This window comes from Piliocolobus tephrosceles, chromosome 8 (genome assembly GCF_002776525.5).
Source record: "Piliocolobus tephrosceles isolate RC106 chromosome 8, ASM277652v3, whole genome shotgun sequence".
Taxonomy (NCBI): Eukaryota; Metazoa; Chordata; class Mammalia; order Primates; family Cercopithecidae; genus Piliocolobus; species Piliocolobus tephrosceles.
Window position 1 is genome coordinate 131,657,597 of NC_045441.1, and position 16,134 is coordinate 131,673,730.

General features: G+C 40.3%; 3 gene segments (V, D, J or C); all 3 read left to right on the forward strand.

Annotated features, from left to right (window-relative positions):
* The window catches only part of LOC111532386, a 512,723-nt gene that overhangs the window by 286,714 nt on the left and 209,875 nt on the right, over positions 1–16,134 (forward strand).
* Positions 1–16,134, forward strand: part of LOC111521481 — a 514,718-nt gene that overhangs the window by 279,742 nt on the left and 218,842 nt on the right.
* The window catches only part of LOC111521492, a 2,394-nt gene continuing 1,060 nt past the window's right edge, over positions 14,801–16,134 (forward strand). The window contains 3 exon segments of the V gene segment in view: positions 14,801–14,843; positions 14,937–15,074; positions 15,347–15,751. Coding sequence covers positions 14,816–14,843; positions 14,937–15,074; positions 15,347–15,747 — 567 coding nt within the window.

The window sequence follows — 16,134 nt, forward strand, 5'->3', positions numbered from 1 at the left end:
TGGCCTTTATGGCACTGAAGGAGAACAGATTAATGTGCTCTTGGTGTAAAACACATTAATGCACAGACAATTAAAAAATCTTTAGGTATATGATTCAAATTACAATGAGCAGCAATGTATTCAACATCAATATTCCTAATGAAGCATTATGGTATCAACTCTACCTAGGCAGGAGACTACACTTATGTTGAGCAGTTATAGAATTCAAAATAACTCTGCTAAAATTTGATAATCCAATCTATTTACAGATGTGGTCACCACATAGTATTCGCCTTGAGAGAAGTTCCTTTATTCTCTCCAGTAACATCTACTCTTCTTTCAGTATAAGTTGAACCCAGTTGTCTTACTTTCAGAAGTCTAAAGTTACTTCTTTTCTTCAGAAAAAAAAATCACTCTGAACCCTGCAAACAGAAGTTCTCACTTTATCACTTTTCTGATCTATTTAATATTATACCTTCTCATTTCAAGTTCCTTTTCCTTCTCTCCCTCAAGCCCAGTCTTGCTGTTGGTGTCTACATCTTTGCTTTTGTTACAGAGAAGTCACTCCTCTAGATGCCATCTTCAGCTTTTTCTTGAAATATTTCCATTCTAACAAAACTGTTTTCTTAAAGATTAAAATTACATGCTTATCAGACCAAAAGACACATGTGTGTTTCTTTGCCCGCTTGATCTCTTTGAAGCTCTTGACAATACTGACCATGCCCTAAGTCCTAAGCATTAATTTTTGCTCAGTTCCATTTACATCATTTTCAACGAGGTTTCTCATTTTCTCTCTGTTCTTTTTGTTTTCAATGCAGTTCCCAGAAACTAAATCTATCCATTTAATATTCTCTTTCCCAGGAAAATTCTTCTCATTCTATTTAAAGTTTAACATTCTAGTTTAATGGGAAAATGGTCTTCTTTTTTGCTTAGCCTTTTAAAAATCTCTACTGAAAAATTTTTGAATACAAAAATTAGCTGGGCATGGTGGCGGGATCCTGTAATCTCAGCTACTCAGGAGGCTGAAGCAGGAGAATCTCTTGAACCTCAGAGGCAGAGGTTGCAGTGAGCCGAGATTGCACCACTGCCCTCCAGCGTGGGCAACAGAGAGAGACTCTGTCTCAAAAGAAAAGAAAAGAAAAAATTGTGAAGTGTGGTCTGAGACAACTTTTCTCAGTGTCACCTGAGGGAGGGGTTAAACAGGTATATTCTAGGACAGGGTCAGAATTTCAGAGTCGAAATTTCTTGTTGGTGGGTTTTAGGAATGTATATTATTGCTCTTGAGTATTTCTGTTTGTGCTAAAGTTCTGCCCTGAGGACTTCATAAGATTAATAACATTGCAAATCTTCTGTAGTGTTTTACAATTTTGTTCATTTTTTTATTCTCACTTTCTCCTCTTTCCTTTTGCACTTCCTCGCATGTTTTCCTTAATCTTCAACTTTCCTAAGCACCTGCAAGTGGGATTGGAGCCTTGTTTAACATCATCTGTGTAGCAAAATAAGGATGAGGCCAAATATTTGAACCAAGGATCCCCATCTCCTATAGAAAGTGCCCTGAGGTTGTGGGTGTTGCTGAGGACATGATGTCATGGCCAGATCCTACCTCATGGGGCCAAGGGAACCCAGAACTTTCACTGGTCTTTGTTACTGCACATCAGAACCCATCGCTGGGAGTGCCTTGCCCTGCCTGACCTCACCATGGATATCTGGCTCCTCTGTTGGGTGACCCTGTGTCTCTTGGGGGCAGGTGAGTCCAGGTATACATAAAAACTTGCATAAAAGGTGTTTTTGGCTGGGTGTGGTGACTCACAGCCATACTCCCAGCACTTTGGGTGGTTGAGGTGAGTGGATCACCCAAGGTCAGGAGTTCGAGACCAGCCTGGTCAACATGCTAAACCCCTTCTCTACCAAAAAATACAGAAATTAGCTGGCTGTGGTAGTGTGCTCCTGTAGTCCCAGCTACTTGGGAGGCTGAGGTGGGAGGGTCACTTGAACCTGGGAGGTGGAGGCTGCAGTGAGCAGAGATCACGACATTCCACTCTAGCCTGGGCAACAGAGAAAGATCCTGTCAAAAAGAAACAAAAAAAAAAGATGTTTTCTTTGGGCTTCCCTTCACCTTCTATGGCTTCTGTCTTCTTCCACAGGACACTCGGAGCCTGCAGACAGCCAGACCCCTGGACACAAGGTCACCGAGATGGGACAGGAGGTGATTCTGAGGTACGATCCATCTTCTGGTCACATATTTGTTCACTGGTACCGACAGAATCTGAGGCAAGAAATGAAGTTTCTGATTTCCTCCCAATACCAAAACATTGAAGTTGATTCAGGGATGCCCAAGGAACGATTCACAGCTGAAAGACCTAACAGAACGTCTTCCATGCTGAAGATCCATCCCGCAGAGCCGAGGGACTCAGCCGTGTATCTCTGCAGTAGCGGTGGCACAGCGTGCCTGAGTCAGTTCCCTCCAGTGTGCAAACCTTCTGGCTGCTCTCCTCCCCATTGAACTTCAAGAAGACATTTGAAAAAGCCTATTCCTCATCTTCCTACCCCAGAAGAAAGAAGCGAGTTGATTGTTGTGGCTGCAGCTGCTACCAGGAGAGTATAAGACCATGAATTAATGTCTTAAATGGTCATGATGGGTACACTGGGCAATGGGCTCCCGAAACTACCCAAATACAGAACAAGACATTCTGTGGATTAGGAGGAATCCACATGTTTAGAAGGAAGGGTTCCCAAACCAATCTCCAAGTGCAGAGACCAGATATCTGAGGTTGATATTACTTACCAAAACACAAAAACATTCCCACTGATTTTATCTCAAACACAGTTCTCCTGCAAACTCTTCCCCCACCAACATACCCCAACAGAGACAATGATATGTACATTTGTGGAACAGCCTGTTGACTAGTTGACTACTGCAGATCCGCCGCCTCAACAAGACCAACTTTCCCTGGAGGGCAGTGACTAAAGCAAACCGCAAGGCAGATGGCAACACGACCCTCTTAGGGGATGGATGCCAGAGAAACACTGACTGAAATCCCCACTCGGGGACTGTCCTAGCAAATTCAGTTCCTCACAAGGCTGCCCAGGGGAGCACGACGTTTTATTCCGTTATTACAAACACTCAACTGTTCCTTTCTCTCTCTTGCAGGCCCTAGACTCACAGACACTGGAGGAGTCAGAAAAATTGCTTTCTAATCCCAAATCTGGTTCTGTTTACTCCCCTTCAGCTGTGAAATCCTGGCAAATGCCCTTACTTCTCTGGGACTCAGTGTCCTCCTCTTCAAAATTAGACTAATTAGACTTGCTCTAATTAGTCTCTAAGACCTGATACAACTGTGATTATTTGGCTCACTATTTATTTATTTATACAAATATTAGAATATTTATATATACATTTAACATAAATATTTAATTATATTTAATATAAGCATAAAATTTATAACATTGTATATGAATAAATTTATATCAATAAATATATATTATTGATATCAATATAAATATTTATATCACATAAGATTTTCATACAAATATATGCAAATATATTTTATGTAAATATTATTTAATACAAATATAAAATATATTTTATATATAAATATATGTGTGTATGTATAATCTATCTATCTATAGCTATTTTACGCATGTGATAATTAGGGTTGCTATGGAAGACATCACTACCGGCTGGTAAATATGAACATAATTACATATGCAGATAACACAGATCCAGAAACTATGTGGTTGCAAAGGATATTATAGATAACCCCTATATATCACAACTTTGAGGCTCATTTGAAATGTGGTATGTGAAGGTGTTATACCTTTCCTGCAATCCCCTCCACTGCTGCTAGATGGCAGTAAAGGAACATGTTAGAAAGTCTGGCGAGTGGCCGTCATGATTTAGCACGCAATCCCGGTTTAGTCTTGTTGTCCTGGCATAATTGTTAATAGCATCCTCTTTCACATACAAAAGTGTCTCAATGTGAACATTAAACTATATGGTCATTGTAGATAATGACACAAATGATAGCATCTCTGTTAACAGTAAATTGTGTATTAATGTTGCAGTACCTTCATTTCTTTGTTTCGGTTTAATGAAATAGATTTTTTAAATTATAGAAGAAATAAACACGAAGCTATAGCATTGGTCTGCTTTTTGTCATTTGACTATTTAAATATATCCCAGCCCTACTTACAGTTTGTATTAGCGATATGTGGCATATGAAGTCTCAAATTAAAAACTCAGCTTGGTCTTCTTAGTGCTTCTGTCGCCGTCTGCCCAGCACCCACTGCCTTTCAATGTGTTCCAACGTTTCCCAATTCCTGCCTGCTAATAAACCTACCAGGATATTTCCAGACCTGTTTTCTCTGTAAAGAAAACCGAGCGACATTGACTTTCCCTCATTCATCTACTAATACATAAATGTCACCACATGCCAGTGACAACAGGGTAAAATAAGTAATAAAAGTGAAACAGGATAAAAGAATTGTTATACACTTATTGGCCTTCCAGTGAAATCCACCTTCTTCTCTCCAGTCTCCTGCCCACACTGCCAACAATGTCATTGGCTGTAAAAGTACCTCATGTTCATTTAGCACTCTACAGTTTACTGAGTAATTTGTTGTTTCATTTTCATGCTTTAATTGTATGTTTCCAGGTTCTCTGAGCATTTGAGCTCCTGCTCTTCCCAGAGACTGCAAGGCTTTCATAACAAGGCCAGCCCCTTTCTCTCTCCCCTTCTGCCAGTGCCCATCATTTGAACCAAATTTTCTTTCTGTCTCTCTTACTTGGTTCTTTTCCAACTTGTGCCTTCTGTTTGGTCTCTTAAAATATTTCCCTATTCAGTGACACTCCCTCAATGAAGGCATGTTGATTGCCTGCCTTGGAAATCCTTAGAATTACCGAAACATCTTTGGTGTTCACCTTGGCATGTTTTATATGTTTCATATATATTTCATAAATAACAAAAATTTTCATATATTTTCCATACATAATAAAAATGTCCCTTCAACATGCATAATATATAACAAGATAGTGATATTCCACCTATTGTCTTGGACAATGTGACTTCTGATAGATATAGTCTTTGACCCCTACTCACTCATGATTAAGGAAATACCTTTCGCTCAAAGGAACTATCTGTGTTCACAGCATTAAGTCTCATCCCAGATGCTGCAAGAAGACGTTCAAATGTCTACTGCCCACCTAAGTATGTGATACTGCCTGCCATGGGTCACTAGAAGGTGTAGTTAAAAGTGTAGGCTCTGGAATAAAATAATGCAGACCACAATTCTGGCTTCTCTACTCAAATGCTATGCAAACATGAGCAAGACTATGAATCTCTCTATGCCTCATTTCCTCACCTCTAAAATGAAGATAATAGTACCTACCTGAGGCTGAGCATGGTGGCTCATGCCTGTAATCTCAGGACTTTGGGAGGCCAAGGCAGGTGGATCACCTGAGGTTGGGAGTTCGAGACCAGCCTGACCAACAAGGAGAAACCCCATCTCTACTAAAAATACAAAATTAGCTGGGCATGGTGGTGCATGCCTGTAATCCCAGCTACTCAGGAGGCTGAGGCAGGAAATCTCTTGAAGATGGGAGGCGGAGGTTGAGGTGAGCCGAGATCACGCCATTGCACTCCAGCCTGGACAGCGAGAGTGAAACTCTGTTTCAATAATAACAATAATAATACCTACCTGATAGCATTAAGTTAAATAAAATAATTATGAAAATCTCTAGTATGGTGCCTAAAACTCAAACTCTAGTATACATAGGTTTGGCCTACTATTATGATGTGTTATTATCTAGGATTGCTGTGCTCCAGCTTTTTGCTGAGTTTCATGGTTTGGCTCTTACTGGACCACTGACGGAAGTAACTCCGTGACTGGTTATTCTGTCATTACCCCCAGATACTGTGCGATACCTTCAAATCTACTACAAACAACAAGTATGCATTTCTTTTGCTTGTTCCATCCAAGTGGAAAGAAATCTGTCCAGAGATGTCATTCTGCTTCAGTCAATCCAGCCGTGCCAGACAATATCAGCATAAATGTCAAAATTACCATATGTGGTCAACATATGCTGATACTGTGACCATATGCTACATGGGACTTGTTCCCTTAATTGTGAATAAGAGAACTATTAGTGTAGGTATTATTATCCCCAATTTTTAGGCTCAAAAAGAGTAATAATTTGTCCAATGTCTCACAACTATGGGTACGTTTCAGGGCAAAGATTGGAAATGAAGGAATAACTTTTTTTCTAGTAAGATTACAAGAATGACCTTAGTTTCTTTCTGAGCAAAAATAGTGTATCATCACAACAGTTACATTAAATCAGCTCAATAATCTCCTAGAAGAACATATTGTAATATTCATTAGAGGTGGCATGGGCTTTGTTGAAGAGGGCAAAAAAACTAGGCAGGATATCGCTATATGTGAAGTACCATGCTAGATATTTCACATATAGTATTTCATTTCATCCATACCAGCAACTCAAAATTATATTACTTATTCCTATTTTACTAAAAAAGAAATTGAAGTTTAGGGAGGGGAAGTGCAGGATGTACACTAAGCCGATTGTAGAGCTGGCATTTGTAATCAGGGATTTTATTTAATTCTATTTGCTCTACCATCATCATGTTGAATTAAGAATGACAAAGGGCTGGGTGCGCTGGCTGACACCTGTGGTGGGTGCGCTGGCTGACACCTGTGGTTCTAGCTACTCAGGAAGCTGAGGCCGGGGGTTGCTCGATCCCAGGAGTTCGAGGCTGCAGAGATATGATCATGCCACCGAACTCCAGCCTGGGTCACAGAATGAGACCCTGTCTCTAAAAACTAAAAAAAAAAAAAAAAAGAAATTTTCAAAAAAGAATACAAATTAAAATAATATATATATTTTAAGGCTAGACGCGGTGGCTCACGCCTGTAATCCCAGCACTTTGCGAGGCTGAGGTGGGCGAATCACGAGGTCAGGCGATTGAGACCATCCTGGCTAACACGGTGAAACCCCGTCTCTACTAAAAAATACAAAAAATTAGCCGGGCGTGGTGGCGGGCGCCTAAAGTCCCAACTACTCAGGAGGCTGAGGCAGGAAAATGGCATGAACCCAGGAGGCAGAGCTTGCAGTGAGCTGAGATCACACCACTGCACTCCACCTCAGGCAACAGAGTGAAACTCCCTCTCAAAAATAAATAAATAAATAAATAAATAAATAAAATGTGTGTGTGTGTGTGGATGTGTATATAATATATATATACACCTACACATACACACATATTATTATTATATATATATAAAAGAATGAGAAAGGAACTAGAACAAGCAGAGAGAAAAAGCCCAGGGGCATGACAGCTGAAGGATGACTAATGGAAGTTGAAAATAGGAAGCTGAAAGGTACAGAAATATTGCTCGAAGACAAACTACAAGCTATCTGGAGAAAGACAAGAATAAGAACAGTTCCTACAGGTTTGAACGCAGCACATTATTTCTCCTTCCTATACAGTGACCACCAAACTTGTCAATAGTGTGGACAAATGCTAGTGCCATTGCTTGTGGCTAAACAGAAATGTTGACGCTTGGGAAGGCTGGCATGAGATTGAACAGTTACCATGGTGACCTGCCATAGCTACTTTGATTGATGATGAGTAGATACAAAGTGCCAATGCTTAAGACCCAGCTTCAGGTACTTAGGATTTAGTGGAGTGGCTGTTTTGACCATTTCTGACACCTGACTTAGGCTGCACAGGAGGTAGGGCTTCTTGACAGGGAGGAGCTAATGCAAGGACTGTGATGTGCCAGGCTATTGGGGTTGGGGTGGAGAAACCACAGAGAGACAGACATAAGCGCTCTCCCTTATTTATGGGACATATCTACTGGTCCTGCCCTTGGCCCCAGATTCTTTGTTACGAGGCCTTTTCTACTGGGGGCAGGTGGGGCATTCCAGTTCCAGATGTTCTGGGACCTGGCTTGAAGCTTTTCACTGATGACTGCATCATTAGGCTTACTCTTCTGCTCTTTCTGCAGTTCCTGCCTTTTTTTCAGTCTTTCAGTCATCTAGAAAGGACAATATCCAATCAGAAGTTGAGAATAAGACAAGCTTAGGAAGACATTGAGGAATGTCTCATATTGTGGCATTGATAAATCCAAGAATGGAGCCACAGCTTGCTTATAGCTGCTTAGAGTAAAATGGTTGGTCAGAAAAAGTAATTCCTAAGCATTTGTAGACAGTCTGCCCAAGGCTAATACATTTATTCACAGCAAAATATCTGTTACCTAAAATGACTCTGCAAGCTACCCCTATAACACCAGCTACTCAGAGTAACGCAATCACCTGTTTGCAATAGGAAATTATCCTGGCTTCAGTTATCTAGTAGAACCGGTGTACATGTCAATCTTAGAGCTCTTGAGAAGACCCAGTAGCCCCAGACCCATGCCATTACATTATAAGCACTCAAGTAACTTCTCGGCTAAAGGGAGAATGACGCAGGAAAGAGAAAAAAAGTGATTTGTGTCTTTTGAGGTTAACTTGCTTAGAAATTTTAGGGAGGATAAACTCAGTCTTGACTAATGGGAAATTTAATTAATTTAGAGAGTTATTAACTAATAGCTCCCGAACATCAGGCACTATGATAAATGTTATTAACAACACAAAGAAGAATAAGACTTTTCCTTCTAGGAACATACCATTTAGTGGGAAGAAAGACAGCTACACTCACAGACAGCTACACTCACACAGATACACTCACACACATACACACACACACATGCACACACACTTAAACATAAGTGGTAGCAGCTGAGGGAAATCCCATTAGATAGACATAAAGAAAGTGCTGCATTTGCTCAGAGTTAGAGGTGAAAACCAAGAATATTGGTGGAAAAGAATGTTTTAAAGCAACCTTGAATGATGCTTGCACTGGCTATTGGAATGAGAATATGAAGGTTTAGGCTGAGGAGGGAGCAGAACTGTCACTGAAGTGGGAAGGCACACATGGGGTCAGCAAAACCAGAGCACAGTGTAATGTTATTAGGGGTGAAGTCAAGAAAAGTAGCTTAAAATTAAGCCATAGAGAATCCAAAGATTTTTAATTGTCTTTTGATTTCAAAAATGATCTTTTCATATTATTGAGCAAGAAAATAAGCCATCTATATATTAGACAAAGTTGTCAAAAGCAACTAAATGGAGGGATGTTAAAATGGGAAAGAAAAAAGGTAGCACATTTAACGTATAGCTAACAATACTGTATCATACACTCAAAAATGTGTTAGCAGGGTAAGTCTCATAGCACAAACAATAAAATAAATTTCTTAAAGAAAAAGTTAATTATTGGAATTGCCTAGACAGGAAATTATGAGACTTTGAACTGAAACAATAGTAAAAGAATTCGAAAGAGGAGAATAAACTCTTGGGATATAGAATGAACAAAATTTTAATACTGTCTGCTGTAAAAAGTGAGGGAGATTAGAGGGATTAAGGTGACCCTCGGATTTCAAGAATGAAAATATGGCCAACAAATCCAGGGAACACAGATGAAAGAGAATATTCAATAAAGGAGACATACAAATTCAAATGGGGTCATTTTGAAATTGAGGCACATTTGAGATACCCTCACATCTATCCTTATAATCAAAACAAACTCACTATCTGCTCATTCTATGACCAGTAACCTCACTCACTGCTGCCTTACACTTCAGGGCTTATATGCACATACACACACACACACACCAAGAAAACTAGCTTAAAATTAGACCATAGAGAATCTAAAATTTTTAAATTTAGAATAGATCTTCATCTAATCCAGGAACCATTCATCTATGGCTTCTGTCCTTTAATAGAATAAACAAAATCTGCATGTGAATCCATGCGGAACTCCAAGTTCAGCATCATTTCTCACCATTCTCAGAGCTGGTACCTGAAGTTGCAGGTGTGCATTCTCTGCCGCACCCTGTAACAGGTGAGTGGAAATTCTTCCATAAAGCTTTTGTCTGTTGGGAGCAGGTAAGTCTAGCAAAGTACAGACAAATTTTTTTTTCTGGGATATCCAGTGGAAAAAAATAGAAAAGCATCATTTTTAAAGTACTGAAAGAAAAAAAAGTCAACATGCAATAACCTCATTCTAGCCAGAGAAATTAGTCATTTTAAGAAAATAAGAGATAATCAGACTAAAAAGGAAGACATAAAATAATTTCTAATTACAGTTGACACTTGACATAATCTTGTGCACAGAAAATAGGAATTCTCACACACATATACATGTACACACACAACTCCACTAGAGTTAATAGGCAAGTTCAGCAAGGTGCAGAATAAAAGATTAATACCAAAAGTTCTGTTGTATGTCTATATGTTAGCAATGAGATGAAAATGCAATTAAGAGCAGAATCATGTGAATAATTGCAACAAAATAATAAAATATCTTGGCATAAATTAAACAAACAAACAAACAAAAAAAAACAGAAAAGACTTGTAGACTGAAAGGTGTAAAATATTGTTGAAATTGAAGACCTAATAGAAAGATACTCTGTGTTCATGGATTGGCGGACTTAACATTGTTAAGTGGCAACACTCCCCAAATTGATCTATAGATTCATCTCTATCAAAATTTCAAAATTCTGGTTGTAATTTATTTTTGGAAATTGACAAAACAAAGTAAAAATTCACATGGAAGGCCCAAACACCAAGATCATCCAAAACAATGTTGTAAAAGTAGAAAAAATGTTGAGTAACTCACACTTCACAATTTCAAAGCTTATTACTAAACTACATTATTCAAAACAGTATGGTTCTGAAACAGGATAAACATATAGATCAATGGAAAATAATTGAGAACCCTCAAACAAATTCATAAATTTGTGGGCAATTAATTTTAGACAAGAGTGCCAGCTAAGACCATTCAATGGGGAAAGAATGGTAAATGGTACTGAGAAAACTGTGTATGTATGTGCACAAGAGTGAAGTTGGATCTGGTCTCATACCATAAACAAAAAATAACTCAAAATGAATCAAAGACCTAAATGTAAAAGCTAAAACTCTTGGAGGAAGGCATAGGTATACATATTTGTGGCCTTGGTGTGTATGTAACCAGCAGTAAATCCATATGGGTCTGCAGTAAACTCAATTCTTACCTCCTAGGAGGAAAGAATTTGCCCAAGGGGCAGAAGTTTAAGGCAGAGGAAAGACCCAGGCAAGTTTTAAAGCAGGAGTAAAGGAAGCAAAGTACACTTGGAAGAGGGCCAAGCGGGTGACCTGAGAGACCTAAGTGCCCTGGTTAGCCCTTGACTTGGGGTTTTACACATCACCATGGTTCTAGGGTTTGTGTTTCTCCTCCTTTGATGCTTTTTCCTTGGGGCAAGCTGTCTGTGTACTCAGTGGCCTGTCAGCACTTGGGAGGGGCTGTGCGTGTAGTGTTCTTACTGGAGTTGTGCGCATGCTCACTTGAGGCATTTTTCCCTCACCAGTGGGGTGTTCATTGAGTCATATGTTAGTTAAACTCCGCCATTTAGCCTCTGTGCACATGCTTGAGCCCACCCGCCCAACTCCAGAGATCTTATCAGGAAGCTGCTGATCACCAGCTTCAGATGTTTTTTTATCTATGTGGAAATTGTCTTTCCTATGCTGACTGTGACCAATTACCATCTTTGAGAGACAGTCACCTGAGCATCACCTGATGATCACCTGACATTCTGGTGTGTGTGTGTGTGTGTTTGGTGGCCAGGGGGCGCGTCTCTCTTGCCCTGCTCTTATCTGCCTGACCATCTATTCTCACAGGTATATGTGAAGCAGATTTGCTGTGCACTGTTACTAATCCCAGGGAATTGTGTTAATTTTCCACAGAGAAATGCATGAAGGATAGCAGAGGTCATCACCATGCCAACCACCACTTCAGCCCACTGCATCTTGAACTGCAATTTCCATCATTTGCATGATTCATAAAACAAGTTGAGCAAAGCAACTGTATTACTCACAGATAGGCAGCAAAAGACAGTAGAAGCTTAGGATTCGTGGTGAGTTTGTCTCCCAAGGCTCAGAAAAACTACCCAGGATGGATGGAATCTTGCCTGCATATGCCTCAAGTTGCACTGCAGCTGAGAGACTCTGAAAATGCACTCTGCCCTGGATTTTAAACCCAGGGGTTACATTTAATGGGTTAAAGCACTGCAGGACATCCTGTTCCAGGAGAGACAAGAACAGAGGCCGGGATTTTCCTGCCAATTCCTCTTTATCACAGGATGTGGTATTGCTAGCTAGCACATCCTACAGTTATTCTTAAGAACTATAAAAGAGAAAAGGAGGATCCGCATTGCCAAGGCCATCCAGGGACTTATCCTTCAGAGTAGGCAGTGACTTCTTGAATATGAAACTCAAAACACAGGCAACCAAAGAAAAAGACAAATTGGACTTAATCAATTTTTTTAAAGTCTGCACTTCAAAGGACACTTTCAAGAAAGACAACCCCAAAATGGATATATACTTGCAAATCATATCTCTCACAGGGAATTGTATCAAGGATATATAAAGAACTCTCACAACTCAATAATAAAAAGACAACCTAATTTTAAAATGAGAAAGGATCTAAACATGTCTCCAACAAATATCTGCAAATGGCCAAAAAATACATGAAAGATGCTCAGCATCATTAGTTGTTAGTGAAATGCAAATCAAAATCACAATGAGATACCACTTCACACCCAGTAGACTGTAATAAAGATACCCAGACAATAACAGGTATAGGCATAGATGTGAGGAAATCGGGACCCTCAAGAATTGCCGGTGCCATTGTGTAAAACAGTCCAGCAGTTACTCAAAAGTTAAACATAGAATGACCATGTAACCCAGCCATCCCTCTCCTAGGTATACCACCAAGACAATAAAAAATATGTTCACATAAAAAATTTATACACACATTTCAAACAGTATTATTCATATTAGTCAAAAAGTAAAAATATCCAACAATTGATGAGTGGATTAACTAAATAGATTTATAAAATAAAACTGGTCATAAAAAGGAACAAAGCATTGATACATGCTCTACCATGGATGAACATTGAAAAGCTATACAAAGCGAAGAAGACAGGCACAAAGGGGCACATATTATTGGACTTCATTTATATAAAATGTCTAGAATAGACTGGGTGCAGTGACTCACGCCTGTAATCCCAGCACTTTGGGAGGCCGAGGCAGGTGGATCACGAGGTCATCCTAGCCAACATGGTGAAACCCCATCTCTACTAAAAATACAAAAATTAGCTGGGCATGGTGGTGCATGCCTGTAGTCCTAGTTACTCGGGAGGCTGAGGCAGGAGAATCACTTGAACCCGGGAGGCAGAGGTTGCAGTGAGCCGAGATCACACCACTGCGCTCCAGCCTGGAAATAGAGCAAGACCCTGTCTCAAAAAAAAAAAAAAAAAAAAACAAAACAAAACAAAAAAAAACCTAAAATAGGCAAATCCTTAAAGACAGAAAATAGATTAATGATTGCCATGGGCTGTGGGAAGGCATAAATTTGAAATGACATCTAATGATAAAGAATTTCTTTCTGAGGTGATAGAAATATTCTGCAATTCATGGTGATGGTTGCCGCTTTATGAATATACTAAAAACCACTGAATTATATATTTGAAAGGGTAGATGTTATGGCATGCAAATTATATTTCAATTTTAAAGAAAATGTTGACACCTCAACATGAAAATATTCAAAATTACAGCTCCAACATCAGAAAAAAGACTATATTTTTGGATCTCTAAGATCCTGATATGAGTAAGACCATGAGTCATTACTATTTGGACACTAAACGTTAACATGACCTTATTTATTAGCCAAAGTGTGGAGGGTCCTAGAGGCACAAGTCACACACCTAACTCCTCTGGGGTGCCTATCCAATGGAGTGAGATTGTGCCTTCCTTCCTGTATCTTTCTTTCACTATGCCTGGGACAAAGCAGACTTCCACATAATTTTTATTCAATGCTACAGGATAAGAAAGGACACAAAAATGGGAGGAAGGGGCTGGGCGCAGTGGCTCACTCCTGTAATCCAGCACTTTGGGAGGCCGAGGTGGGCAGATCATGAGGTCAGGAGATCGAGACCATCCTGGCTAACATGGTGAAACCCTGTCTCTACTAAAAATTAGTCAGGCATGGTGGCAGGCACCTGTAGTCCCAGCTACTCGGGAGGCTGAGGCAGGAGAATGGGGTGAACCCGGGAGGTGGAGCTTGCAGTGAGCTGAGATCGCGCCACTGTACTCTGGGCAACAGAGCGAGACTCCGTCTCAAAAAAATAAAGGAGGAAGGAAGAGCTCTCAAACACAGGCATCCCATGCATGACTACAGAATAAGGGGTCCTGATAGGTATGCAGAAGAAGGGGACCTGAAGTCAGAGGGGGAAGTTTTTCTAGGGTTTGCTTTTTTGAATTACTTATATCGAAAATTCAAGTGGAATAAGCAAAGGTGACAGAAGTGAATTACAAATCTTAAAGTTCCCTCCAAATGCTTGAAACCATCCCTTAGATGAGGTGTGGGAGCGAAAAAGCAAACTGAAACAATGTCAAATCATTGTGTCTCTAATTTTCCCTCCAGCAGTGTGGGTGTCCACTTCCTTGTCTCTTAATGGGCGCATCTACATATCACCTCTTGTCAATACCTCTACTCAGCAACAGCCAGAAAATAGAAAGATGATATGAGTCAATAAAAGGAAAATAAAGGAACAAAAAATAAGAATAGTGGAGAGATCAGCTACTTGGGAAGTTGAGGTGGGAGGATTTGTTTGAGCCCAGGAATTTGGAACCAGCCTGGGCAAACAGCAAGACTCCATTTGTGGGAAAAAAAAAAAAGTATACATGATCTGGGTATGGCGGCCTGTAGTCTGTAAGATCTACCACTTAACTCACATACAAGATTGGTTCTAGAAACCATAGGACCCCCTGGAAATGTGACCTCACAGGAAGATGTGTCTTGTAGGCGGCAGCTGTGAGGTCTGGTTCCCCGACGTGCTGCAGCAACTGTCTTCCCGGCCCTGCCTGCGGGCTCCCTCCATGCCCAACTCTGCCATGGACACCAGAGTCCTCTCCTGTGTGGTCATCTGTCTTCTGGGGACAGGTGAGTTTTAAACTAAAGGATCACCATCGCTGGGCTTCATTTTGGGCTCTACAGCAGAGTCTCAAATACACTCTGGACCTCTGTGTTGACCAAAGATTTTGTGAAAGGTATTGACCTTTATATGAAAACAAATAATTGCATTATGGAGTAAAAAGCAAAATTCATGTGAGTTTTTAAAGGAATGCAGGAGACTTCAAACAGGCTCCTTCACTGTAAGACATTCATCCTTCTGCCATTACAACTCTGTCTCACGCAGTCTCTTCTCCTCTGAGGTCTCTCAAATGCCGGCATCACACAGAACCCAAGACACCTGGTCAGGAGGAGGGGACAGGAGGCAAGACTGAGATGCAACCCAATGAAAGGACACAGTTATGTTTATTGGTATCGGCAGCTCCCAGAGGAAGGTCTGAAATTCATGGTTTATCTCCAGAGAGAAAAAATCATAGATGAGTCAGGAATGCCAAAGGAACGGTTTTCTGCTGAATTTCCCAAAGAGGGCCCCAGCATCCTGAGGATCCAGCAGGCAGAGCAAGAAGACTCAGCAGCTTATTTCTGTGCCAGCTCACCACCCACATCAATGCAGAGCCACAGCCTCTCAGTCCAAAAACATCCTCCAGACCTGCCTTGGAAGCAGCGGTGGGCTGGGAAGGGAAACATGTTACCGGTACAGTGAACAGGTCAGCTCTAAGGCATTCTGCAAGTTGAGGATGGAAATAGGGGAGGATTGTAGGGATAGCATGAAACATCCCAGGCTATGCTCAGAAACTAAGACTCTGTCATCCAAAGGACATAAACATTTTTAAGAACTAGACATAATTTTTCAGTTTTGACATTGACTTAATTTGTCAGTTTCAAAACACTTAGCAGTGTAACTCTTTTTATTCCATACTGTACGTCAAGTTCTATATTTCACGCTTTACATCAGTAATTTTATTTAATCACCAAGATACACAAGCAAAGGAAGTGCTTTCTTCATTTTCACCAAGAGAAATCATGGTTCTAGGAGTGAATTTCTAGAAAGAAAGAGACAGAGAGATGGGGGAATAAAGGGGAGGGAAGG